This window comes from Rhinatrema bivittatum, chromosome 12, assembly GCF_901001135.1.
Source record: "Rhinatrema bivittatum chromosome 12, aRhiBiv1.1, whole genome shotgun sequence".
In the NCBI taxonomy this organism is placed as follows: domain Eukaryota; kingdom Metazoa; phylum Chordata; class Amphibia; order Gymnophiona; family Rhinatrematidae; genus Rhinatrema; species Rhinatrema bivittatum.
The window spans coordinates 2,155,748-2,182,422 of NC_042626.1; the positions used below are offsets into that span (position 1 = coordinate 2,155,748).

A 26,675-nucleotide genomic window follows, 5' to 3' on the forward strand; every position below is an offset into this window, starting at 1 on the left:
CTGTGGTTTCCCAGATCACCCCTGGAGCCCTTTTTAAATTTTGGGGTTACATTAGCTATCCTCCACTCTTCAGGTACAATGGATGATTTTAATGATAGGTTACAAATTTTTACTAATAGGTCTGAAATTTCATTTTTTAGTTCCTTCAGGACCCTGGGGTGTATACCATCCGGTCCAGGTGATTTACTACTCTTCAGTTTGTCAATCAGGCCTACCACATCTTCTAGGTTCACCGTGATTTGATTCAGTCCCTCTGAATCATTACCCATGAAAACCTTCTCCATTACGGGTACCTCCCCAACCTCCTCTTCAGTAAACACCGAAGCAAAGAAATCATTTAGTTTTTCCGGGATGGTCTTATCTTCTCTAAGTGCCCCTTTATCTCCCTAGCTCTAGCTAGGGGATGTACTGCCTCCAGTTAATTACTAGAAATGACCGTGTGAAGCGAAGCTAGCACATTCTGCCTATTGGCCATCATAGCAATCGCTGTTGCATTAACATAGAAACATATAAATGACAGCAGAAAAGGACCAAAAATAGTCTGCCCAGCAAGCTTCTGCCAGTATCTGCTGCACTGTGCAAGTTACCTTCATGCTTATCAGTTTCCCAGACTGTAAAATTCAGGGCCCTTGGATGCTGTTTCAATTCAGTTTCCCTTAACTGTTGCTGTGAAAGCAGAAAGTGTTGGAGTTGCATCAAAAGATTCAGGCTTAGTGATTAAGGGTAATAAAAGCCACATCAGCAAGTTACCCCCATGTTTATTTGTTCCACAAACCATAAAGGTCGGGGCCCTCGTTGATTGCTGTCTGAATCCAATTCCCCTTTTCCCACTGTCATTGAAGCAGAGAGCAATGACTGAGTTACATTAAACCTTGATCCTGTTATTTGTTAAGGGTAGGAACTACCACACCAGCAAGTTACCCCCATGCACACTTTTCTTTAATTCCATGCTCTAACCTTTAGGGATCCACACTGTTTATCCCACGCCCCTTTGAATTCCTTCACTGTTTTTGTCCTCACTACCTCCTCCGGAAGGGCGCTCCAGGCATCCACCACCCTCTCCATGAAGAAATATTTCCTGATGTTGGTTCTGAGTCGTCCTCCCTGGAGTTTCATTTCATGCCCCCTAATTCTACTGATTTCTTTCCAATGGAAAAGGTTTGACAATTGTGCATCATTAAAACCTTTCAGGTATCTGAAAGTCTATCTCAGATCTCCTCTGAGCCTCCTCTCTTCCAGGATGTACATATTCAGATCCTTCAGCTTTTCTTCATAAGTCTTCCAATGCTGACCCCGCTCCAATTTGGTCGCTCTTCTTTGGATTGCCTCTATCCTGTCTATTCTTTTTTTTTTTTTTTTATATGGGCACCAATACTGAATGCAGCACTCCAGCTGAGGCCTCACCAAGGACATCTACAAGGGCATCATAACCTCCTTTTTCTTACTGGTTATTCCTCTCTCTATGCAGTCCAGCATTCTTCTGGCTTTAGCTATCGCTTTGTTACATTGCCTCGCCGCCTTCAGATCATCAGATACTATCATTCCAAGGCCCTTTTCCCAGTGTTTCACCCACCATCACACACAGCTCTTTTGTATTACTGCATCACAGATGCATAAATCTGTATTTCTTGACATTGAATCCCAGCTGCCAAATCTTCGATCACTCTTCAAGCTTTCTTAAATCACTTTTCATTCTCTCTACTCCTTCAGGCATGTTCACTCTGTTGCAGATCTTAGTATCATCTGCAAATAGACATCCACATTACATAGTAACATACTAACATAGTGAATGACAGCAAACAAAGACTAAAATGGAGCATCTAGTCTGCCCAGTAAGTTGGGTTTTTTTAAAAATTATTTTTAAGGGTAGTAGCAACTGTTGTTCAATGCAGGCTCCCCCCAAGCCTTTTGTTAAGAGTAGTTAGGATTGCAGAACAAGACTAGTAAGCCCATCGTGCCTGCCCTCACTGCAACGCTATCTCCCATCAGCCTCCGTAGCTACCTGTAGGATATCACTCCTTAGCCATTTGCATCCTCATTTGTTCTCTAACATTCTGGATACAAAACACAGCAGCATTCCCATCCATCTCAGTACGTTATATATTTCAAAATACATACAATAGATTTACTATTATTAATTGTTGGTCTGCTGTATATAAATTGGATTTTTGTTTTTTTATAACTGCGTTGAAGCTAAATTGGGAAAGGCAGTTTATAAATTTGAAAATAAACAAACACCAAGCTTTATATTGATCAGATACAAACCTTTGTCAAAAGCAAGGTTTTAAGAAACTTCCTAAATTTTCTAGATTTTTTTCAAGGCATAATTCCAAAGGAAAGGAATTCCAAAGTCTCCAAGCCAAAAAGAACAATATTTCACCAGTGTGTTCCAGTCTTATCAACTTAGGCAAACTAATAACCCTAGTTGTGGGGAATGTAGAATGCGTGTAGCCAGGTATGGGACAAGAAGAGTGGATAAATATGACGGAGCACCCCAGCGGAAAGCTTTGAAAGTTAAACAGCCAATCTTGAATTGAATCCTGTAAGAAAAATGGCAGCCAGTGAAGTTCAGGGAGAAGTGGTGTGACGTGATCACATTTTTTCCTACCAAAAATGATTTTCTCTGCTGTGTTCTGTACTGTTTGAAGTCTGAAAACTTGGTGGGAAGAGGGTCCACGTAGTAACCTATTGAGTATGAGAGAATATGTGGGCGGCTTCAAGTCATTAATATCTAAAAATGGTCTGAGTCTTTGGCTGAAGCGTAAGGAAGAGTAGGAACGAGACTTAGGAGGAAAATGTGAGTGAAGAATCTAGTTGAACCCCAAAGAAGTGACTGGCGTTTTAGCCTTGATAGGAGTAGGTAAATCCACGGAAACACTGTTTCTAGTGTACCAGATGGCCTCAGATTTAGAGGACCAAAGTCAAGTGCTTATCTCAGAGAGACAATGATTCAATTTAGTAAGAGTCACCCTTTTTAAAATTAATATTAGCAAGAACCTGAAAGGTAGCAGCTGAAACCAATGCTTTCTATCAATGTAGCAAGTGGAGAGAGAAACAAATTGAAGGGATTAGCCGAAGGGGCAGAGCCCTGGGTACCTCACAAGTAAGTGGGTGACCAGATGAAGTCGATTCATTCCAGTCTGTTTGAGAAGTTCTTTGTTCTAGGAAGGATTTGAACCAAAGAAGAGAAGAGTCCTGAATGCCAATGTCAAATAAATGGTTAAGAAGAAGCTGATGGTCAATTGTGCCGAAGGCGGCCTTAAGTTGAGAAAAGCAATACCAATAGCAAAATTTTCTGCATATTAAACTGATTTCCAAAATCAGTGCAGTAAGGGCTGTTTCAGTCCAAACACCTTTTCAAAAACCTGATTGCTTAGAGTGTAATACCAAGGTTTTGTCAAGAGTATTCAGGAATTTCTGAGTGTACCTGTAATTGTCAGGTTTAGTAGAATCAAACTGTGTTTTTGGTTTTTTTAAGGGGTGAACTGTGGCTACTTTTAAACAGATACCTAATTCTAGACTCTTATTAACGACTGCTGCTAACGGAGGCAGGAGACCTAAAACATTTTGAATGAATTTAAAAGGAAAATCATGACTAGATGATACAGGCTTCATCTGTTTCAGCATTAAGGCTAAGTCTGAACACAGAAAGCTTGGTTATGGTAGAAGGCAACGTTAAGACGATGGTAGCAGAAGAGGAAAGAGAATCTGAACTGCAATCAGCCTGAATATTTCTAATCTATGTCTCCTCTGGCAGTAGTTGCCATGCCATGCCATGCCATGCAAGTTGCCATGCAAGTAGCTTTGTTCAAACAAATGGTATTAGAACCCACGAGAGAAGGAAATATACTCGACTTAGTGCTCACTAATGCAGATAATGTCTCTGATGTCGAGGTGGGCACCCACCTCAGCACCAGTGATCATCAAACAATATGGTTTAATATCACTAAAAGAATAGGGAAAAGAACCACAAAGACCCGAGTTTTACAATTCAAAAACACAGACTTTGAGGAAATGGGGAAGTACCTAGAGGAAGAACTAAATGGATGGGAGAATGAGAGAGATGTGGATCAGCAGTGGATCAATCTAAAAGGAGCAATCACCAAGGCAACTACTCTTTATGTTAGAAATGTAAAGAAAAGCAAAAGGAAAATGAAACCTATCTGGTTCTCAAACGAGGTGGCTGACAAAATTAAAGCTAAAAGAACAGCATTCAAAAAATATAAAAGATCCCAAAGGGAGGAGCACAAAGAAGAATATTTGATTCAACTGAGGGAGACGAAGAAATTAATCAAGTTGGCAAAAAGTCAAGCGGAAGAGAGGATTGCCAAGGAGATAAAAAATGGTGACAAAACATTTTTCAGATACATCAGCGAAAAGAGAAAAGTCCATAGTGGTATAGTGAAATTGAAAGGTGGAAATGATCAATGTGTGGAGAGAGACGAAGAAATGGCAGAAATATTAAATGAATACTTCAGCTCTGTATTCACTAAAGAAGACCCTGGAGAAGGACCATTTCTACACAAGAAGCTGGAGGGTAGTGGAATAGATGAAAATCATTTTACAGTAGAAAATGTATGGGAAGAGCTAAAGAATCTGAAAGTGGACAAAGCCATGGGGCCTGATGGGATTCATCCAAGGATACTGAGGGAGCTCAGAGATGTGCTGGCGGGTCCGCTGTGTGACCTGTTCAATAGATCCCTAGAAACGGGAGTGGTGCCGAGTGATTGGAGAAGAGCGGTGGTGGTCCCGCTTCACAAGAGTGGGAACAGAGAAGAGGCTGGTAACTACAGACCGGTTAGCCTCACTTCGGTGGTGGGAAAAGTAATGGAGTCACTGTTGAAAGAGAGAATAGTGAAATATCTACAGTCCGGAGAATTGATGGACCAGAGGCAGCATGGATTCACCAGGGGAAGATCCTGTCAGACAAATCTGATTGACTTTTTCGACTGGGTAACCAAGGAATTGGATCAAGGAAGAGCGCTAGATGTCATCTACTTGGATTTCAGCAAAGCTTTTGATACGGTTCCGCACAGGAGACTGGTGAATAAAACAAAAAGCTTGGGAGTGAGTGCCGAAGTGGTGACCTGGATTGCAAACTGGTTGACGGACAGAAGACAATGCGTGATGGTAAATGGAACTTTCTCTGAAGAGAGAGCGGTTTTAAGTGGTGTACCGCAAGGATCGGTGTTGGGACCGGTCCTGTTCAATATCTTTGTGAGCGACATTGCGGACGGGATAGAAGGTAAGGTTTGTCTTTTTGCGGACGACACTAAGATCTGCAACAGAGTGGACACGCCGGAAGGAGTGGAGAGAATGAGACGGGATTTAAGGAAGCTGGAAGAGTGGTCGAAGATATGGCAGCTGAAATTCAATGCCAAGAAGTGCAAAGTCATGCATTTGGGGAGTGGAAATCCGAATGAACTGTATTCGATGGGGGGGGAAAGGCTGATGTGCACGGAGCAGGAGAGAGACCTTGGGGTGATAGTGTCTAATGATATGAAGTCGGCGAAACAATGCGACAAGGCGATTGCAAAAGCCAGAAGAATGCTGGGATGCATAGAGAGAGGAATATCGAGTAAGAAAAGGGAAGTGATAATCCCCTTGTACAGGTCCTTGGTGAGGCCTCACCTGGAGTACTGTGTTCAGTTCTGGAGACCGTATCTACAAAGAGACAAGGACAAGTTGGAGGCGGTACAGAGAAGGGCGACCAGGAAGGTGGAGGGTCTTCATCGGTTGACATACGAGGAGAGATTGAAGAATCTAAATATGTACACCCTGGAGGAAAGGAGGAGCAGGGGTGATATGATTCAAACTTTCAGATACATGAAAAACTTTAACGATCCAAAGACAATGACAAACCTTTTCCAACAGAAAAAAATCAGCAGAACCAGAGGTCACGAGCTGAGGCTCCAAGGAGGAAGACTAAGAACCAATGTCAGGAAGAATTTCTTCACGGAGAGAGTGGTGGATGCCTGGAATGCCCTTCCGGAGGAAGTGGTGAAGTCCAAAACTGTGAAGCACTTCAAAGGGGCATGGGATAAATATTGTGGATCCATCAGATCCAGAGGACGCATATAAAGAGCAGGTAGTAAAATACTGCACGGAGCGGCAGTAGCCACAGAGGCATTCACGGAGCGGGATGCCAGTGGCCAGTGGTAGGTGTCCACCTTCATGGAGCGGAAGGATGTAGGGCTGTCATCTCCCAATTAAATAAAAAACAAAAACAAAAAACAAAACAGGGATGGGATCCATCAGGTCTAGAGGACACATATAAAGAGCAGGTAGTAAAATACTGCACGGAGCGGCAGTAGCCACAGAGGCATTCACGGAGCGGGATGCCAGTGGCCAGTGGTAGGTGTCCATATAAAGAGCAGGTAGTAAAATACTGCACAGAGCGGCAGTAGCCACAGAGGCATTCACGGAGCGGGATGCCAGTGGCCAGTGGTAGGTGTCCACCTTCACGGAGCGGAAGGATGGAGGGCTGTCATCTCCCAATTAAATAAATAATAAAAAAACCCAGGGATGGGATCCATCAGTTCTAGAGGACGCATATAAAGAGCAGGTAGTAAAACACTGCATGGAGCGGCAGTAGCCACAGAGGCATTAACGGAGCGGGATGCCAGTGGCCGGTGGTAGGTGTCCACCTTCACAGAGTAGAAGGATGAAGGGCATCCATCTCCCAATTAAAAAAAGAAAAGAAAAAAAGAAAAAAAAACAGGGATGGGTTCATGGGCTTATAGGTATTACCAATTATTAGGCTTTTCAATATTTGATGATAGTTAATGTGACTTTCAAGGCATTCTTCACTTTCGGTGCATGTCCGGCATGACTCCTTGCTTCAATGACAGGGGAAAAGAAAAACTGATACTTCACACATTTCCAGCATTGCCCTCTGCTTCATGGCAGAGAGCTATGCTGCCGCTTACCCAACTAATCAAACTTAATATTTCACTTGGAAGCAGCTCCAGCACTGCTCTCTACATTAATGGTGGGGGTGAAAAGGGAATTAGAACATAAGATTACTAAGAGCCAAGAGAAACAGTTAAGTATGAGAACAAATGTGTGAAGCTTGCTGGGCAGACTGGATGGACCGGTTGGTCTTCTTCTGCCGTCATTTCTATGTTTCTATGTTTCTATGTATGTGAGGCTCCAGGCTGTTGTGGCCCTGAAATTTCCATGGAAAGTTTGAAGAAAGATTTTGTCTATTCTCAGATTTATTGAAAAGGCTCTTTTTACAGCATTTAAATGCAGCATTCATTCATCATTTGCACCCAACACCTTTTCAAACTGGTGTCTCTGCCATTGCAAGTTTTTAAACCAGACTGATAGCAGGGGTCATCGCTAGCAGATTTCGGTATTGTAGAATGAATGGGGGTGGCCTGGTCATAAGCAGAGGATATGATGTGATTCCAAGATGAAATTTATCTTCTGATGGTAAATAAAAAAAACCAAAGCAGAGACAAGCTTGTCCTGGTCCAGATCTTTGGTTTTCCTGATTGGGACCCAACCTTAGATGATGAGGGCTGGAAAGATTGACCACGTAAGGAGAAAGCAAGCATACTGTGGGGCGGATTTTCAAAGGGTTACGCGCGCCGGGCCTATTTTCAAAAGTAAAGCCCAGGGACACGTGTAAGTCCCGGGGCATGGGCGGTCCAGGGGCTCCAGGCACAGTGGCCATTTGCTGCTGTGCCAGGGATTGTGCGCTGGCAGTCGGCCGGCACGCGCAACTTACTTCAGCCCCAGAGCTGAGGTAAGTTTTGAAACAAACAAAAAAAAAAAGACAACAAAGGTAGGGGGGGAGGGAACGGGGAAAGGCAGCGCAGCTCAGCGCGCGTAAGATGCAAAACTGTGCACCCCCTTGCGCCCACTGACCTCAGATTTTATAAAATGTGCGCGCCTGCAAGTTATAAAATCAGGCGTCCATTGTGCGCACGCCGGGTAGCACGCGCACATGAACGCCCGTGTGCACCTTTTAAATCTACCCCTATGGTCACAGTCCATACAAACTGTGTTCTCTTAAAAGAGAAAAGCAGAAGAAATAATGTGCTGTAGAAAAAAAGTAAATCCAACGTGTGTCCATCAACCCACTGGAGAGGTAATAGAGCAGACATTGCTGCAAAAAAGATTCAAGAGGTGTTGTGGCCTTGTCCATGTGTAACTTCAAATGTCCTAGGTCAAGCAAGTCAGAGCTCCTAGTGAAGCAATGGTTCATAAGGGCAATTAGATCATGAAGATGCAAACTATTAATGGGGAAGGGGGTGATAAATCAGATTACATATTGAATTACTATCCACCTGGAAAAAGATTCAATATCAGCACACGAGGGAGTGGATAATTCTTTGATTTTAAGTGAAGAATGAAAAATTACAGCAATGCCCCCATCTTTCTTCCTTGGCCTGGATTTAAGAAAGAAATTAAAATTAGGAGGGCAAGCTTGTTTGAGGCAAGAAGCATCACCTGATGTGAGCTAGGTTTCTGTTCAGAAGCTACGCGACCCATGAGAACCAATGAGATCTCAAATCAGAAGCTACGCGACCCATGAGAACCAATGAGATCTCAAATCAGAAGCCACGCGACCCATGAGAACCAATGAGATCTCAAATCAGAAGCTACGCGACCCATGAGAACCAATGAGATCCCAAATCAGAAGCTACGCGACCCATGAGAACCAATGAGATCCCAAATCAGAAGCTATGCGACCCATGAGAACCAATGAGATCCCAAATCAGAAGCTACGCGACCCATGAGAACCAATGAGATCCCAAATCAGAAGCTACGCGACCCATGAGAACCCAAATCAGAAGCTACGCGACCCATGAGAACCAATGAGATCCCAAATCAGAAGCTGCGCGACCCATGAGAACCAATGAGATCCCAAATCAGAAGCTACGCGACCCATGAGAACCAATGAGATCCCAAATCAGAAGCTACGCGACCCATGAGAACCAATGAGATCCCAAATCAGAAGCCACGCGACCCATGAGAACCAATGAGATCCCAAATCAGAAGCTACGCGACCCATGAGAACCAATGAGATCCCAAATCAGAAGCCACGCGACCCATGAGAACCAATGAGATCTCAAATCAGAAGCCACGCGACCCATGAGAACCAATGAGATCCCAAATCAGAAGCCACGCGACCCATGAGAACCAATGAGATCCCAAATCAGAAGCTACGCGACCCATGAGAACCAATGAGATCTCAAATCAGAAGCTACGCGACCCATGAGAACCAATGAGATCCCAAATCAGAAGCTACGCGACCCATGAGAACCAATGAGATCCCAAATCAGAAGCCACGCGACCCATGAGAACCAATGAGATCCCAAATCAGAAGCCACGCGACCCATGAGAACTAATGAGATCTCAAATCAGAAGCCACGCGACCCATGAGAACTAATGAGATCACGAATCAGAAGCCACGCGACCCATGAGAACTAATGAGATCCCAAATCAGAAGCTACGCGACCCATGAGAACCAATGAGATCTCAAATCAGAAGCCACGCGACCCATGAGAACCAATGAGATCCCAAATCAGAAGCTACGCGACCCATGAGAACCAATGAGATCTCAAATCAGAAGCTACGCGACCCATGAGAACCAATGAGATCCCAAATCAGAAGCCACGCGACCCATGAGAACCAATGAGATCTCAAATCAGAAGCTACGCGACCCATGAGAACCAATGAGATCCCAAATCAGAAGCTACGCGACCCATGAGAACCAATGAGATCCCAAATCAGAAGCTACGCGACCCATGAGAACCAATGAGATCCCAAATCAGAAGCTACGCGACCCATGAGAACCCAAATCAGAAGCTACGTGACCCATGAGAACCCAAATCAGAAGCTACGCGACCCATGAGAACCAATGAGATCCCAAATCAGAAGCCACGCGACCCATGAGAACCAATGAGATCCCAAATCAGAAGCCACGCGACCCATGAGAACCAATGAGATCCCAAATCAGAAGCCACGCGACCCATGAGAACTAATGAGATCTCAAATCAGAAGCCACGCGACCCATGAGAACCAATGAGATCTCAAATCAGAAGCTACGCGACCCATGAGAACCAATGAGATCCCAAATCAGAAGCTACGCGACCCATGAGAACCAATGAGATCCCAAATCAGAAGCTACGCGACCCATGAGAACTAATGAGATCACGAATCAGAAGCCACGCGACCCATGAGAACCAATGAGATCTCAAATCAGAAGCTACGCGACCCATGAGAACCAATGAGATCCCAAATCAGAAGCTACGCGACCCATGAGAACCCAAATCAGAAGCTACGCGACCCATGAGAACCCAAATCAGAAGCTACGCGACCCATGAGAACCAATGAGATCCCAAATCAGAAGCTACGCGACCCATGAGAACCCAAATCAGAAGCTACGCGACCCATGAGAACCAATGAGATCTCAAATCAGAAGCTACGCGACCCATGAGAACCAATGAGATCTCAAATCAGAAGCCACGCGACCCATGAGAACCAATGAGATCTCAAATCAGAAGCTACGCGACCCATGAGAACCAATGAGATCCCAAATCAGAAGCTACGCGACCCATGAGAACCAATGAGATCCCAAATCAGAAGCTACGCGACCCATGAGAACCAATGAGATCCCAAATCAGAAGCCACGCGACCCATGAGAACTAATGAGATCACGAATCAGAAGCTACGCGACCCATGAGAACCCAAATCAGAAGCCACGCGACCCATGAGAACCAATGAGATCCCAAATCAGAAGCTACGCGACCCATGAGAACCAATGAGATCCCAAATCAGAAGCCACGCGACCCATGAGAACTAATGAGATCACGAATCAGAAGCCACGCGACCCATGAGAACCAATGAGATCTCAAATCAGAAGCCACGCGACCCATGAGAACTAATGAGATCACGAATCAGAAGCCACGCGACCCATGAGAACTAATGAGATCCCAAATCAGAAGCCACGCGACCCATGAGAACTAATGAGATCTCAAATCAGAAGCCACGCGACCCATGAGAACTAATGAGATCACGAATCAGAAGCCACGCGACCCATGAGAACCAATGAGATCCCAAATCAGAAGCTACGCGACCCATGAGAACCAATGAGATCCCAAATCAGAAGCCACGCGACCCATGAGAACTAATGAGATCACGAATCAGAAGCTACGCGACCCATGAGAACTAATGAGATCCCAAATCAGAAGCTACGCGACCCATGAGAACTAATGAGATCACAAATAAGCTGAGCTTTTTGTACTGGAGCGTACATTGACAAGTGCACACTAAGTCTGAAGAGGGAGACAGTTTATAGAAAGTAAAAGTTGGTGAGATAACAGAGGGCAGCTCGATGCTCTTGGAGTGTAGACTTGGGGTAAAAACCCCTGTAAGAATAGTTCATTTCCCACACGGATGGTTTAACATTACGGTTTAGCAAAGACTACACAATGGAAAGAGGATGAAAGCAGCAAATCTACAAAAAAAGAACATGAAAGATCGCAGAAGGAGCAGCTCTGGCCTAGGTGGGAAGTAACAGGTGAGCAGGGCTGAGACGCTCACCCTGACCTGTCCTCTCTGATCCTGAGGGATGGTTTACAATACAGCAACCCTCCAACATGCCAGAAGATAAGGAGCATTAGGGTCTGTCCAATACCGTTTTCCCTTCACTTCTTTGCCACTAGGGATCCTCTGTGCTTATCCCATGTTTTCTTGAATTCCATTAAAAGATCATTGTCCCTCTTGGAATTAATTCTGAGTTTAGGCTTAATATGGGAGAAACCTTCCTACCCTAAGGTCCAAAGAGCTCACAGTAAGTATGAGTACAGGGAGGTTTTAACTTGGAGCTCTCCTGAAGGCCCGGAAGCCTCTCCTGAGGAGCCCTGAAACTCCCAGGGTCCTCTGCACATAGTCACAGAGTTTTGCTGTTGCTGCAATCGTATCATAAGCAGGAAGTAGCAAGGTCCTGGCACAGTAAGAAAAGGCTGTAATAACACAAAAATAAGTGAGAGCATGAAAGCTGGTGGTGGATGGGCTGTGCCTGCTACGAACTCTTTATCAGAAGGGTGGAATTGTAAAACATTTTATCTTCTCTTAGAAATAGGTCAGAAATAAGGAGACCTCTCTCTGGGTCACAGGCCTTTTCATACCCTTTCTGGGCCTTTGTACTTCTTGCCGTGATATAAAAAACACAAACTTACTCTTTGCAGAGCTTCTGGGAGTTCAGGAGTCCAGAAGGCTATAGCCAGTGCCAACATAAAATGCATTAAAATAATTTACTTTTTACCTTCTATTGCCGTTGGGAGCTGAAAGAAATGGCTCGCCTGCCATCAGTTTTTGGTGCTGAAGTTCTAGCTTCATCTGCTACTTAAACTCAAAGAGTTCCAGCCCCTGGCAGCAGCGTTTTATGTGTCGCCCTGGCCTCGTGTCCTGAAGCCATACAAAACATAGCAGCCAGGCACTACTGACTCAGCTCATATTCCTGCGACTCCCTCTGCTACGTACGCACATTGCTCTCTAAGAGCAAATTCATTAAGACTTCTCTCTCCTTTTGTCTCTATGGGAAAACCTTTAGTGAATCGGGTACTAAGTGAGACTTTTAGAAATAATTCCTGCTACCTAAAGCCACTCAGACTATATTAAACCAAACTTTTATTTAAAAAACTACAAAACAAAATCTAAAACAAATATTCCAAACAGATGTTTTCTCCCAAGACAAAAAAAGCTCTGTGTTGCTAATCCAGGAAAGGGTAGAAAGAGGTAGAGGAGCCAGCAACAGTAGCTGGAGTTGCTTCCTTGCTGGCGTTCTTGGAGAAGAGGCATCCAACTACAATTAGCTCTGCTTCTGCTGCAGGTACTCCAGGCCTTGAGTCCAGAAATGGCTCCCTGTCCCTTTAAGAAGGAACGGTCATCTGATCCCAGTGCTCGGCCCCTGCTGCTGCTTGCGAATCTTGTTGAGCAGCTCCATGTACTGAAGCATGGTATCGGCCGGGCTGTACACACTGTCATGTTTGGTACCAAATACAGATGGGATTCCAGGCGTGTGGCTGCCCATGAAGCTTTGCATGAACTCCATCATCAGGTTCCAGCAGTCATTGGCTACCACGCAGGGGCAATACTCAACCTGGCAATAGACACTTCAGTTAGCACAGACAGCAGGAATATCACCCAGAAAACCCCAAAGAGAAAAAGGGCGTTGATTGTCAGTCCTCCAGAGCCACAAACAGGCCAGGTTTTCAGGATCTCCACAATGAATAGGCATGAAAGATTTGCATGCACTGCCTCCACTGAATGCAGATCTATTCCATGCATATTCATTGTGGAGATCCTGAAAACCTGGTCTCTGTGGCTCTCGAATGCCACCCTGGACTAAGGAAAAAAGTCTTGGATCTAAGGACGGACTTAGGTGATCACCAGGATGCAGATTTAGAGGGATAGCATTAGTATAACTTTTCTATGGCATCCCATAGTGAGTTGTTAGGCAAATTAAAAAAAAATCCACAAAACAATGGGTTTCCTTTAACCTAAGAAGGTATGTAACGCCATTCCCCCGCATCCTCATCTCATCCAAGAAGTGGCCGCCTTCCTCATTAATCCATTCCTCCCTGGTCAGATAGAGACATTAGAAGGCCGCTCTGCACACCTCCACAGAGATCCCGCGGGCACTGGGTCCCATGGTAACTGTGCCAATTTTCACCAGGAAGTCACAGAACTGGTAGCGCGTTCCCCGGCTCTCGATCTTATTGGCTTTGGCATTCTGGAAAAAGCCCTTCAGCTTCACCATCAGGACATCGAAGTTGGTATCTGTGATGAGGCATGGGCCATTCTCGAAGAGAGCAAAGCAGCTGAGTGGGTGCTCGGAGCTGTGCATCACATACATCAGCTTCCCAGGCTGGGCTGCAAAGAGAGAGGTGATAGCATCACTATGAGCACCCACAGTCCCCTGGACTTTTCCACTACTGAACAGGACCAAGCAATTTGATTGTTTGAATACACACATCAATCTCCTAGAAAAGCCCAGATTGGCTGTTTATCTAGATTTTTTCTGGAAGAACAAGGCCCAGTACACAGGTAAACATCTCTAGGCAGTAGTTGTGTCTCTGGGCAGGACAACTGATTAACTGTGCTGTCAAGGCTAAAGATTGTTTCAGCCTGACCCCCCCACGTTCCTCCAGACTGGGCTGTATATAGCAGGACATACTGTGTCCATCAGCGACCACTGCTTACGTCCATGCAGATGGAATACACTAAATGGGGGTGGGGCAGAGGCATTTCTAGCCACGGGCACACAAAGCTCCTGCCCCCAAACTATTGGTCAGTACTCCAACTCGCAACCTATTTCCTGCTCCAGTCCTTTCCCTCTGGCCAGCCTGCAAGGAACAGGAAGTGAGGGGCTAGTAAAAGGAGGAAAGCATTTGTTTTCTTCTGGCAGTGCCTGCTCCAGACTCATCGCCACCCTTCTTCTCCTGTCCCCTTAGGAGCAGCGGTAGGAGTGTGGGGAGAAACAGGAGCGCGGCTGAACAAGGGAGCAGCGCAATTTGTTTTGTGTTCTGCATGGCACTCGTCTCACCCCTTCCTACAATAGGAGTGGAGGGGCTGATCAGGCATAGCCACAGCCTGTGATCCCAGGACTCCAGACACAGCTGAGGGCAGAGAGGGGGAGTAGGAAGGAGGCATCCTAGAGCCCAGCTAGGGATCTGTAAGTGTTGAAGGAGATGGAGAAGAGATGAATAGTGAAGGGGGGGGGGGGGGGGAAAGCTTATGGTACAAAAGGTGGGTGGTGTGAGGGGAGGAATGTCTGGAGAAGTGAAGAGGAAGTGAATGTTGGCAAGGTGAGGAGGTGGTTGAATGCTAGGAGGAGAGGTAAATTCAGTTTCCTCCCCACATCTTCTTGAAATCAGCAATGCAAAGCTGGGCTATGAGATGGTATGAGGGTCCATAAGAACCGTGTGGTAGCAGGAGGTGCAGAGGGGCTATAAAAGAGCTGGAAGTAATGGGGTGTGAGAAAGAATCAGAGGCAGCGATAGGGGTGAAGAGAGCCAAAAATGGGGTTGGGGTGGTGATTGAAGGAGGAGAGAGGATGGGTAACAGAACCAGAGATGAAGTGGGTGGCAGAAAGCTGGAAGTGGTGATAGGGAGGAGGAGAGCCAGAGGTGATAGAAGTGAAGGCGTAAGAGCCAAAACATAGTGACTGGAGGGAGAGTTTGAAAGAGGGATGTGAGATCCTTAAGGGGCGATGGAGGAATGTGTATGAGACCCTGAAAGGAAATGGGGGGTGGGCGGGAAGGCAATGTAAGGAGAGTATGCAAGGAATTGACTGGGGGTGAGAGAGAGAGGGGGAGGGGAGAAGTATGAGGGTGGATAATTGATGAACGAGGGAATCAAGAATGGGCACGATACAGTGATGAAGAGAAAAAAAGTAAAATGGACAGGGGAGCCTGAAAGGAGTTAGGAGAAGATAGATAAGAGGAAATCAGGAAAGAGATCTCCACCCAGATAACACAGGTAGAAAACAAGCATTTGAAGTGATTGGAAAATGTAACACAGTGATCTATGGCTCTTAGAGCAAACTGCGATGGCTTTTATTGGAACAATGTAAGAATTAGCCAGAAGCTATCGAGATCACATAGGGCCCTTCTGATGTGGCATCTGCAGAAGAGACCTTTGATTTCAAAAGCTTATGTACAATAGTTTTACTTCTCTGCAGGATTAAATCATTTGTGAAAACAAGAAGTGCCCCACTAAGCAGAACAGCACTCTATAAGGAACGGGCAGCACAGCATGGACTCCATAAGAATCAGCCAGTGCAGTCTTTCCTTTTGGCTTTCCCAGTGCGGTTGATGCTGATTTTAAAAATTGTCCCCATAAAGCCAGCAGAATCTCAAGGGTAGTAGGTCCCGAACTCGGAGTCTTTTTAGTGCCTCTGGTATGTGGAACAAGCCCAGAGAACAGATGAAGCCAAGAGTAAAGGAGTATCACAAAGAACTAAGAAAGCATTTCAGTTGCTGAATGCAAGGCAGTCATATACTGGCATCAGCAGCACGGGATCTATTTAGTTTTTGGGTAATTGCCAGGTTCTTATGGCCTGGATTGGCCACTGTTGGAAACAGGATGCTGGGCTTGATGGACCCTTGGTCTGACCCAGCATGGCAATTTCTTATGTTCTTAAATCTCAGACCTGTAATTAACACAGATTTTACAAGGAGGGTCACAAGCAGTCAGCTCTCAAGTATCCATATGTAGGGCCCTTTGTTTTCAGTTTAAATTCCCACATTTTCCAAAGATGACATTCAGTCTAAACCAATACTGCTGAAGAGGGATATGACAAATCTACAAAATCATGAAAGTACGTGAACAATTAATGTAGATCGGTTATTTACTCTCTCAGATAATAGAAGGACCAGGGGGCACGCCATGAAATTAGCAAGTAGCTCATTTAAAACAAATCGAAGAAAATTCTTTTTCACTCAGTGCATAGTTAAGCTCTGGAATTCATTACCAGAGGATGTGGTTATAGCAGTTAGTGTAACTGGGTTTTAAAAAGGTGTGGATAAGTTCCTAGAGAGTAAATCCACAAACTGCTATTAGTTAATACGCAATAGTAGCTTGTGATTTATCTAATGTTTGGGTATTTGCCAGATACTTGTGACTTGGATTGGCCACTGTTGGAAACAGGATATTGGGCTCGATGGACCCTTGGTCTGTCCTGGTATGGCATATCTTTTGATATTCACCCTAATTTTGGGATGATTAAAACGCTGCTTCAGAACTGCAGATGCAGTGCTTCAAGGCCTCCAGCTACTGCTGGAAGCCTATGTGCGGCAAAGTGTATGGCACATTTCAATTCCCATTTCCTCACCCCCCACCCAAGCAGCCAAAGTGCCAGCCATGAATGCATTTGATAGTACAATATGTGTAGAAAACCAGACAGTGAAAAAGAATTATAACAAACCAAACATTTTGTCCTGGGCTAAGGATTATAAATATACAGGCACTCCATTTGTTACAAGACATAGGACACAGAGTTTGATGATTCAGCCTAAGTGCCTTTTATATGAGATCTGTCCCAGCAAAGTCACCTGTGCATGAGAATATTTGTACTGCATTGTTAATATCAGTGAAACTTTGATTTATGAATGCATTTGAAGCAGGCCTTGTCCACCAGAAGCACCTGTTTAATATTTTATTGCCTTGGCTCCTGTCAACCAAAATAAACAATATTTACCCGGTGAAATGAGGAGTCATTTTTACATCTGATTTTCTCCTGTTTTTTTTTTATCTTGTCAGAATAAACCCTGATAAATTCCTGGGAAAAATAAATAACAATAAAACTGAAAATGAAGGTCTCTACCCATATGGCATGAAGACTGTGGGATGCATCATACAGACCTGGATTTCCCATAGTGTTGGCAGCAGTGTGATAAGTCTCACAATCCACGCAGAATGTGCCTTGTTTCTCAGCTCCAAGCAATTCCAATTTTCGTGTCAACATCTCTACCGTCTGCTGAACACTCTTCCCCTCTGCTACAGGCACCTGGGACACGCTGACAGAGGAGAAAACCAGCGTCAGATAAGCTGCACCTCAGTGTAACCACTGAGAGCTGCTGCATGCTTCAAGGCTTGAGCCGGGTACATGGGGGGGGCCTGCATGGCAGGAACCTCAGAGCCGGGTACATGGGGGGGGGGCTGCATGGCAGGAACCTCAGAGCCGGGTACATGGGGGGGGCAGCATGGCAGGAACCTCAGAGCCGGGTACATGGGGGGGGGGGGGGGGGCTGCATGGCAGGAACCTCAGAGCCGGGTACATGGGGGTTGCGTGGCAGGAACCTCAGAGCCGGGTACATGGGGGGGGGCAGCATGGCAGGAACCTCAGAGCCGGGTACAAGGGGGAGGGGCAGCATGGCAGGAACCTCAAAGCCGGGTACATGGGGGGGGGGCTGCATGGCAGGAACCTCAGAGCCGGGTACATGGGGGGGGGGGGGGGCTGCATGGCAGGAACCTCAGAGCCGGGTACATGGGGGTTGCGTGGCAGGAACCTCAGAGCCGGGTACATGGGGGGGGGCAGCATGGCAGGAACCTCAGAGCCGGGTACAAGGGGGAGGGGCAGCATGGCAGGAACCTCAGAGCCGGGTACATGGGGGGGGGGGCTGCATGGCAGGAACCTCAGAGCCGGGTACATGGGGGTTGCGTGGCAGGAACCTCAGAGCCGGGTACATGGGGGGGGGGGGCAGCATGGCAGGAACCTCAGAGCCGGGTACATGGGGGAGGGGCAGCATGGCAGGAACCTCAGAGCCGGGTACATGGGGGGGGGGGCAGCATGGCAGGAACCTCAGTGCCGGGTACATGGGGGGGGCTGCATGGCAGGAACCTCAGAGCCGGGTACATGGGGGGGGGGGGCTGCATGGCAGGAACCTCAGAGCCGGGTACATGGGGGGGGGGGGCTGCATGGCAGGAACCTCAGATGCATCAGGTACTGTACGGATTTCCCCATCTTCAATCTACGGGCCCTGTTTGCTATTGTGACCTGGGCAATAAAGGCCTTAAGGTGTCTCCGCGGGATTTGAGCCCCGCCTGCCCTGCTCTAAGCACTAGGGCGCTCTTGCCCTGTCATCTACCCCACTGACGGTCAGGAAGGGCCGAGGCCCAGCGCCTGCCCAATGCATGCAGCTCCGCCCTCAGCCGCAGACAGCGAGCAAGGGACCGGCTCCCACTCCTACCAGGTGACTCCCATGCTTGGATCCGGGCTGCGGGAAATTCTCCCGTCTCGCCGCGCAGCTTGAAATGGCTGCGGCCCACCGCAAAGCACTCTGGGAGCTGTAGTCGTGGCCTCTATGAAAGGGCAACTCCCAGCATGCACTGCAAAACGCGGAAGCAGCTTCAGGGCTTCCGTTTTAGCAGAATGCCCGCCCATAAGGGGCGCGGCTTGCCGAGTCTACCAGTGTAGCTACGGGAGGGGAGGGACGTGGCTGGTTCTCGGCGCAGGCGCAGTGCTGTCCGCGTCTGAGGGTCTGGCCGCGCTATGCCAAAGGGCCGGAGAGAACGGGGGCTTGGGGTCGGGCCCCGGCCGCCGCCCCTGGCCGAGCACATCCTGCAGGCCGAGGCTCCCAAGCTAAGTGCGCGCAGGAAACGTCGGGCTGGCACCGGGCCGCAGGAGGCTGACCCCGGCTATGTGGACGAGAGGCTGTCCCGGCGGATCCTGGAGCAGGCCCGTATCCAGCAGGAGGAGCTGGAGGCCGAGCACGGGGTGGTGGCGCCGCGGCGGCAGAGGAGCACCGTGCTGGGTGAGAGCGGGTCCCGGGCCCCGTGCCCAGCGGCTGCATCCGTCCAGGCTCCCCGTGACTCTCTCTCTCGTTTCAGGGTCCAAAGCCGACGCATCGGACTCCGATGATGAGGAGTGGCCGTCCCCGGTGAGGGCTGCGCAGGAGGAGGAGGAGGAGGAGTACTCGGAGGCGCTGCAGGTGGACCCGGAGGACGAGAGGGCCATGGAGCTGTTCATGAACAAGAATCCGCCCCTCAGGTGAGATGCAGGACGCCTGATCCGAAGCCACCACTGAAAGGAAAGCGATCCTGCCCCAGAAATCCGCTGTGTGTGCGGAAAATTACTCCTCAGGCGTGGTGCGCTGGTCAGAGCAGTGGCTCAGAACCAGGAAGCCGGGCTTCAAATTCCACTGCCGCGCTTTACGACTTTGACCAAGTCACTTTTCCCTCTCTCCCTTTGGGCTGGCATTCATTTTTGAAGGTTAAAATGTGTGCGGGTGCACTTTTTTTTTACATATTTAATAGCTTCATTAACATGACATTTGCATATGATGAGCGCTGTTAGCTACATGCTGGTATGGACATGCTAATCCTGATATTGCATTGGGTGTATGTCATGCGTGTCCAACCACATGTTTAGTGGCATGCTGAACTTAGCACCCGATATTGCATCAGCTCATTTTATGAGTGCAAAAGGAGTTTTGCGCTTAGAAAATGCGCGCGTCTAATTGGGAGTAGTGCTTAGTACCCTCGCATGGAGATCCCATGCGAATGAGGGCATTAAGTGAACAAACGCACAATACAGAGAGACTGCATCAGACCAGCGCATGTTTTTTAGTGCTGGAAATTTAACTCCAGGTCAGAGCTAGAATTAAATTTCCAGGACTAATCTGCTGGCACTTAAAACCCCTAATGAAGGGGAAAAACTATTTTAAAATGTTGCAGATAAGTACAGACTTATCCAGGTAAATGGTGGCAGCTTACTTATGTGGGTAAGTTACTGCTGCCTCTTACCTGGATAAATCCGTACTGAACCGGCTATCTGGGAGCTGCTTCCCACTGCCAGCTAGCTAAATCGGTATTATCTGGTTAAGTGATGGCTGCAGCTGTTTCAGACTGCTCTGCCTTCCCTCCCTTCAGCCTGTGCTGAGCACATATCTTACAGTTTTTATGCTTTTTAACTCCCAGTGCATTCGCATGTCATTAGTTTATTGCATTAGGAGTTAAAAACAAATGTGCACTGGAAACCATCGTATAGCTTTTTAATGCTCAGCTTATTGCATCGGCCACTGATTATAAACCCGCTAGAGCAGGAAAATGTGTACAGTACCTGAATGTAACTAGCCTAGAATTCGGGTTTAGAAAGGCAAGTAATCCACATCCAATAGAAGAGTACTGAGCACGCACAGCACAATATAGTAAGGGAGAGAAAAGGGGGACATTAGCACAAGAGAACAGAAAGTGGCTTGTTAAGAGAAGTATAACTTCCTTCATATAGCAGGGGATTTTTTTACTATCCGGTGTCTTGCTGAGTGTGTGTGACTTAGATTGGCCACTGTTGGAATCAGGGTACTGGGCTTGATGGATCCTCAGTCTGACCCAGTATGGCAAGTCTTATAGGCAGTCAGTATTTGTGTGGTACTGAGATAATCCGAGCTCCTGGGGAGTAGTGGATTCAGAGGGAAAGCACGTCAGTGGTTTGCTTTATTTTTGGGAGGAAGATGACAAGATAGATGGAATGAGGACATTTCAGAGGTGGCTTGTTGTGTGGAGAGTATCTCGGGGCTTAATATTGGCTTCCCTTCTATTTAATGTCTATGTGGTGCTGACCGACTGAGCAGCAGGGCTTCAAATGTCATATTTTTACAGATCAAATCCTTGGATCAGAGGTAAAAATGCCAGAAGTGCGTGGCACCTTTATAGACCAATGAGCTTTTAAGGACCAAAGTCCACTTCACCAGCTTTAGACCAGATGTAGAGAACTCCCATCCTGCAGTGCCACAAATAGGGCTCATTTTCAGGATATCCACAATGAATATGCATGAGATGTGTTTGCGTACGACAGAGGCAATGTGTGCAAATTTACCTCATGCATATTCGTTGCGGATATCCTGAAAACCAAACCTGTTTTTGGCACTGCAGGACTGGTGTTGCCTTCTCTTGTGCTAGGTGAATGAATGAGTCAACTGCGGCTGTGGATTTAAACCCCACTGTGCCTTAAGCACTTCCTCTGGCAACAAATTCCACAGTTTGACTGTGAGCTGAGTGAAGAAATCTGGCTGTTTTAGTTTTTTTTAAGTAAATAACTGTCCTTTCCTGCTCATAACCCAGATCAGTCCAGACTCCTGGGTTTTGTCTCCTTGTTAGCAGATGGAGACAGAGAAGAGAGGTTTTACTGACATTGCCATATAACCCAGTGTGCCTCCTGCAGTCCCTCAGTATCTTTCTGTCTTCAGCAGGTGGCAGAGATATAAAACCTGCAGTCTGAAGTAAAAAAAAAAAAAAAAAGACAGACTTTTGACTTGGAATCGTCCTCCCTGGGGGTGAGTGAGTGAGCAGGGGGAGGGGACTGGTTCCCTCCTCTTTCCTCTGCTACTCACACTTGGCTCTCCAGAGTACCCCTTTATCTTCTTTTCAGTTGCTAAAGTTTAAAAACAAAACTGAGTCCAAACCTGCGGGAAGCGGGCCAGTGCAGCTCGGGGAGCAGTGTGAGGCCGGAGTGCCGGGGATTGGCTGGGGTGACTGTCGGTAAGTGCAGGAGCAGGCAGGGGAATGCTAAGAAACCCTATCGCTTCCTGCTCGGGGTTGTGTGATCAGGGGAAGGCTGTTGTTTTTTCTTTTGCCACGTCCCTCTGTACCTTTTATTGAGAGAGGGGTGACCAGAATTGCACACAATACTCAAGTTGTGGGCACCCATTTACCATCCTCTAAGGCAGTGGTTCCCATCCCTGTCCTAGGGAGCGCCCAGCCAGTCGGGTTTTCAGGATGAGAGAAAATGTGCGTGCACTGCCTGCATAACTTGCAGCTTTTCTCTCATGCATATTCACTGTGGATATCCTGAAAACCGGACTGGCTGGGGGTCCCCAGGACAGGGATGGGAACCACTGCGCTAAGGGCTTAGTATCTATTACACATGACTTGTAATTTAAGCAAAATTGATTATTGCAATTCCTGAGTCGGGGTTTGAAGTGGTAACAACGGCTTTAAAATAGCAAAGCAAGCTTGCACAAAGAACCTACAAACTCATCAATGCCCCCAGTTTTACGAGACCTGCATTGGTTGCCAGCCAAGGCTAGAAATCAGTTTAAGATACTAAGGCTGATCTTCAGGTGTCTGCGTTTGTAATATCCCTGCTGTTGTGAGAAGGGAGATCGTCTCAGCAGTGCTGCCTGGGGATCCCTCGAGAAAGAGACTTACACAGCAGACCTTTAATTACCCGAGGAGAACAGAAGGATCTTAAGTTCAGGAAGCAGGTGAAAACATGGGTATTTGTTTAAGGATGCAAACTGTGATAGATTTTGTGAGTGGATGGTGAGGCATCAAGCTTTGACTAAACCAAACTATAAGAAGCAGGTGAAGGTAAAGGTGCTGTGACGTCTTTATGGATCCCACCCCGCAGGCGCACCCTGGCGGACATCATCCTGGAGAAGATCACAGAGAAGCAGACCGAAGTCGAGACGCTGATGTCGGAGGTTTCTGGCAGGCCCATGCCCCAGCTGGATCCCCGCGTCCTTGAAGTGTACAAGGGGGTTAAAGAGGTACGGTTTTGGTTCTCAGACTCCCTACATCCACACAAACTCTGGTGGTTTGGGCGCCCTCGGCGGAGGGCTGTAACTCTTGCAGAAGTTTGTCCTGCCATCTCTTGTACACACACGCTTCTTATCTGACAGGTGCTATCAAAATACCGGAGTGGAAAACTTCCCAAAGCTTTCAAGATTGTCCCTGCACTGTCCAACTGGGAACAGATCTTGTACCTTATGGAGCCAGAGACCTGGACCGCAGCGGCATTATACCAAGCAACCAGGTGTGTGCTGCCCCTTTCCCTGCAGGCGTTTCCCCATCCCCCGAGGCCCCCGGCACACCCCTGCCATACTGCGTTGCAAACATCCCACCAGGGCTGCCTCTGTCCGGTTTAGGCGCTCGCCCATCTCCATGTTCAGTGTTCTGCTAGGCATATTTAAATAGGGTTTGATCTCGGCTTTAATGTGGCAGCCTAGAGAGATTTGGCTATGATTCCCCCACCCCCCTGCAGTGGAAGCCACACTGCATATCTGGAAGCTGCTATTATAGCTCTTCACTATATAATAAGCAACAATTCACAGCTGGTACAGATTCTGCTTTACTACAATCCTGGAGAAATAAGGGTATAATTAGTGGGATTCACAGGACATTTTAGATTTCAGCACACTACAGCGAAAGTATGACCTTCCAGCATCTACTTTTCTTGCTTATAAACAGCTCCACCACTTCATTCATTCCTCTAATATTACTTATTGCCTGAGGCAAGGGGTCTCAGTGTTCGAATGCAGGAGCAGAAATGCAGATAAACTGGACAGAATAATATCAAAAGTGCAAACCTTATTAAATAGAGATCTCCCTGCTAGCCCTGGGGATTAGTGCCTGGGAAACCCTCCCTGAGGAAAGGCCTCGTAGCTGCAGGATAGAAAATCCTATTGGGATGGTCTCGTACACCAGTCCCAACTCATCCGACGGATGTTGGAAGGGATGCACGGAGCTTGATCCTTGCACCATATGTGGTGGGAAGCATTCCCACCACATATGGTGCAAGGATCTAGGACACAAAACGTTTGGCAGATGGTTGAATGATATTCTTCCTTTCTCCTTTAACTTGTTACCCATGAATGCATTGCTTAATGAATCTCTAAAGGGGATAAACAGCAGCGGTTTGTGCAACAAACCATAGTAGCTGCCTGGAATCTATTGGCGCTACCAGGGGTACAGACAATGCCTTCATTTCCTGTGCTGATGGCAAAGGTAGATTTCTTTATCAGATGGGGAAAATGTATGCCCAGCGATATAATTTAGTGCCCAAACTTGAGAAAATATGTATCTTGGAAACAGGAACAAGGACACAAGTGTTTTTTATTCTATTTTTGACTACTCAAAATGCTTTAAGGGAAAGTATCTCAGTTTTTTCAGTGTTGGGCCTCATTAATATGTAACTTGGATTAGGGCTTTGTTAACCTATCAGGAAAAATGTGTTATTAATGAGCAGGGGGGAGGGATAGGTTTGGGTCACTAAAGAAATGGAAAATTTAGAAAATGAAGGGAAGATCCGCTCGCATGCACTCTGTGTCGCGTGGCTGGATGCGCTCGCATGCACTCGGTGTCGCGTGGCTGGATGCGCTCGCATGCACTCGGTGTCGCGTGGCTGGATGCGCTCGCATGCACTCGGTGTCGCGTGGCTGGATGCGCTCGCATGCACTCGGTGTTGTGTGGCTGGATCCTTATTCTGCTTGGTTGTGGTTGCACAATCAATAGAAGAATTAAATGAAAAAAATAGGTTTTGATCTGCTGTTTTTTTGCCCCCAGGATTTTCTCTTCTAACCTTAAAGAAAGGATGGCCCAGAGGTTTTATAACCTGGTGCTTCTCCCTCGTGTGCGAGATGACATCACAGAATACAAACGCCTCAATTTCCACATCTATATGGCCTTGAAGAAGGCTTTATTCAAGCCTGGTGCCTGGGTTTAAAGGTAAATCCCTTAGGACGTATGAGAGAGCGGCGCCCCTGGAAAAGGGCTGAGGGATTGCGCTAGATGCACAGCTGGTTCGGTGCCCGTACTGTGGTCTGTGCTGACTGTTTTCTGCAATGTCTCTCCTGCAGGAATCCTCATCCCTCTCTGTGAATCGGGGACATGCACTCTGAGAGAGGCCATCATCGTGGGAAGCGTCCTCACGAAGTGCTCAATCCCGGTGCTTCACTCCAGGTAACCCGGCCTGGAGGAAGGCCTTCAAGCCTGGGACCCGTTGCTCTGACTCCTCCCCTTACTTCTCCCCTTCTCTCCCCTTCTAGTGCTGCCATGCTGAAGCTCGCAGGCCTGGAGTATAACGGAGCTAACAGCGTCTTTCTGCGCCTGCTGATTGATAAGAAGTACGCGTTACCTTTCCGTGTGCTGGATGCGCTGGTCTTTCACTTCTTGACTTTCCGCACTGACAAGCGGGCCCTGCCTGTTCTCTGGCACCAGTGCCTCCTCACCTTTGTCCAGCGCTACAAGGAAGATTTGTCCTCTGAGCAGAAAGAGGCTTTGTTGGAAGTGCTCAGGGTCCATTCCCACGCCCAGATTTCTGCTGAAGTCCGGCGAGAATTGGTGAACTCTGGCTGTCGGGATGCAGAGGTCGCCCAGCCAGTGCTGATGGAGTGATGTGAGGGCAGGGGCATCTTGTGCCTTCAGGTAAAGGGTGACTGCCGCTCCCAGGGCCCTCTGCTGGATTCTGAGCTGAATATCTGGAAGGACAAACTGGCAGGAGGACAGAGAGCTCCCTGTGCCTTAGACTCTCCTTGGACACCCTGTCCCCTCCCCACCAGGAGAGTAAACCCAGGCACTGAGCTTCCCTGCCATGGAAAATTATTTATATCTATAAAATCTTTACTGTGACATTCACTGGAGTGGGGCTTTTTTTTTTTAATCATCTTGCTGAGTTGTATCAGATCTCATCAGTAGCAGGAGCCGGGCTCTGCTCTTGTAGGTACAAATCTTCTTTTGCTGTGACCTCTTTAATGTCCTAACATGCAGTAAAGTATTTCCTGTGTATGGGGGCAGATTGGACTCGTACAGAGCTGTGTAATGGGACTATGTTAGCTCTGCAGGCCGTGCACTTGGCCCTTGGATGGCTTCTCGCACGTGCTTTTAATAGATTATTCATTTCCATGCTGCTGGGATCCCTGCCCTCACCACGTGCAGGATGGTCTCTGCTTGTCTGCTGTAAGGCTCTTTCTCTCTAATGGGCTGGGATGCAACGTGCCTGCCGTGATGAGAGCTGGCCCAGGTTAGGGCTCTTCAATGCAAAAGAGAAGGGTGGAATGGGGAAATAATACAGGACACTCCACGAAAGTAAGAAATCATGGCACGTACCATAGAACCACGACAGCAGGAAAAGACCATGTGGCCCATCCATCCATCCATCCAATTTACCTAACCCTTACAATTCCCACCACTCCCTCAGAGATCCCCTGTATTTATCCCAAGCTTGTTTAATCTCCATTACGTCTCCTGGGAGGCCGTTCCATGCATCCGCCAGCCCCTCTGTAATGAAATATTGCCTGAGATTACTGCTGAGTCTGCCTCCTTCCATAGAACTGACCTCCCTCTGCACTGACTTCAGCCAGTTTATATCTTTTGAAGGTGCGGCCTCCAGTTCTTTTTCACTCGGTGAAATCTATTGCCAGAGGACGTGATCA

General features: G+C 47.3%; 2 protein-coding genes across 2 annotated transcripts; one reads left to right on the top strand and one right to left on the bottom strand.

Annotated features, from left to right (window-relative positions):
* Positions 1-12,625: 12,625 nt before the first annotated feature.
* On the bottom strand, positions 12,626-18,865 carry MED20 (mediator complex subunit 20). The gene is made up of 4 exons (XM_029573018.1): positions 18,714-18,865; positions 17,386-17,540; positions 13,640-13,893; positions 12,626-13,120 (listed from the first exon to the last, which is right to left on the bottom strand). Exons 1-4 carry the CDS (start codon positions 18,725-18,727, stop codon positions 12,905-12,907), a joined length of 639 nt encoding a protein of 212 aa, XP_029428878.1. The 5' UTR covers positions 18,728-18,865; the 3' UTR covers positions 12,626-12,904.
* Positions 18,866-18,926: 61 nt separating this feature from the next.
* BYSL (bystin like) lies at positions 18,927-25,878 on the top strand. Its single transcript, XM_029573017.1, is given in 8 exon segments — positions 18,927-19,277; positions 19,354-19,513; positions 22,874-23,012; positions 23,145-23,278; positions 24,808-24,961; positions 24,963-24,969; positions 25,101-25,203; positions 25,290-25,878. Coding segments are annotated over 8 exon segments (1,308 nt in total). The 5' UTR covers positions 18,927-19,015; the 3' UTR covers positions 25,639-25,878.
* The last annotated feature ends 797 nt before the right edge of the window (positions 25,879-26,675 follow it).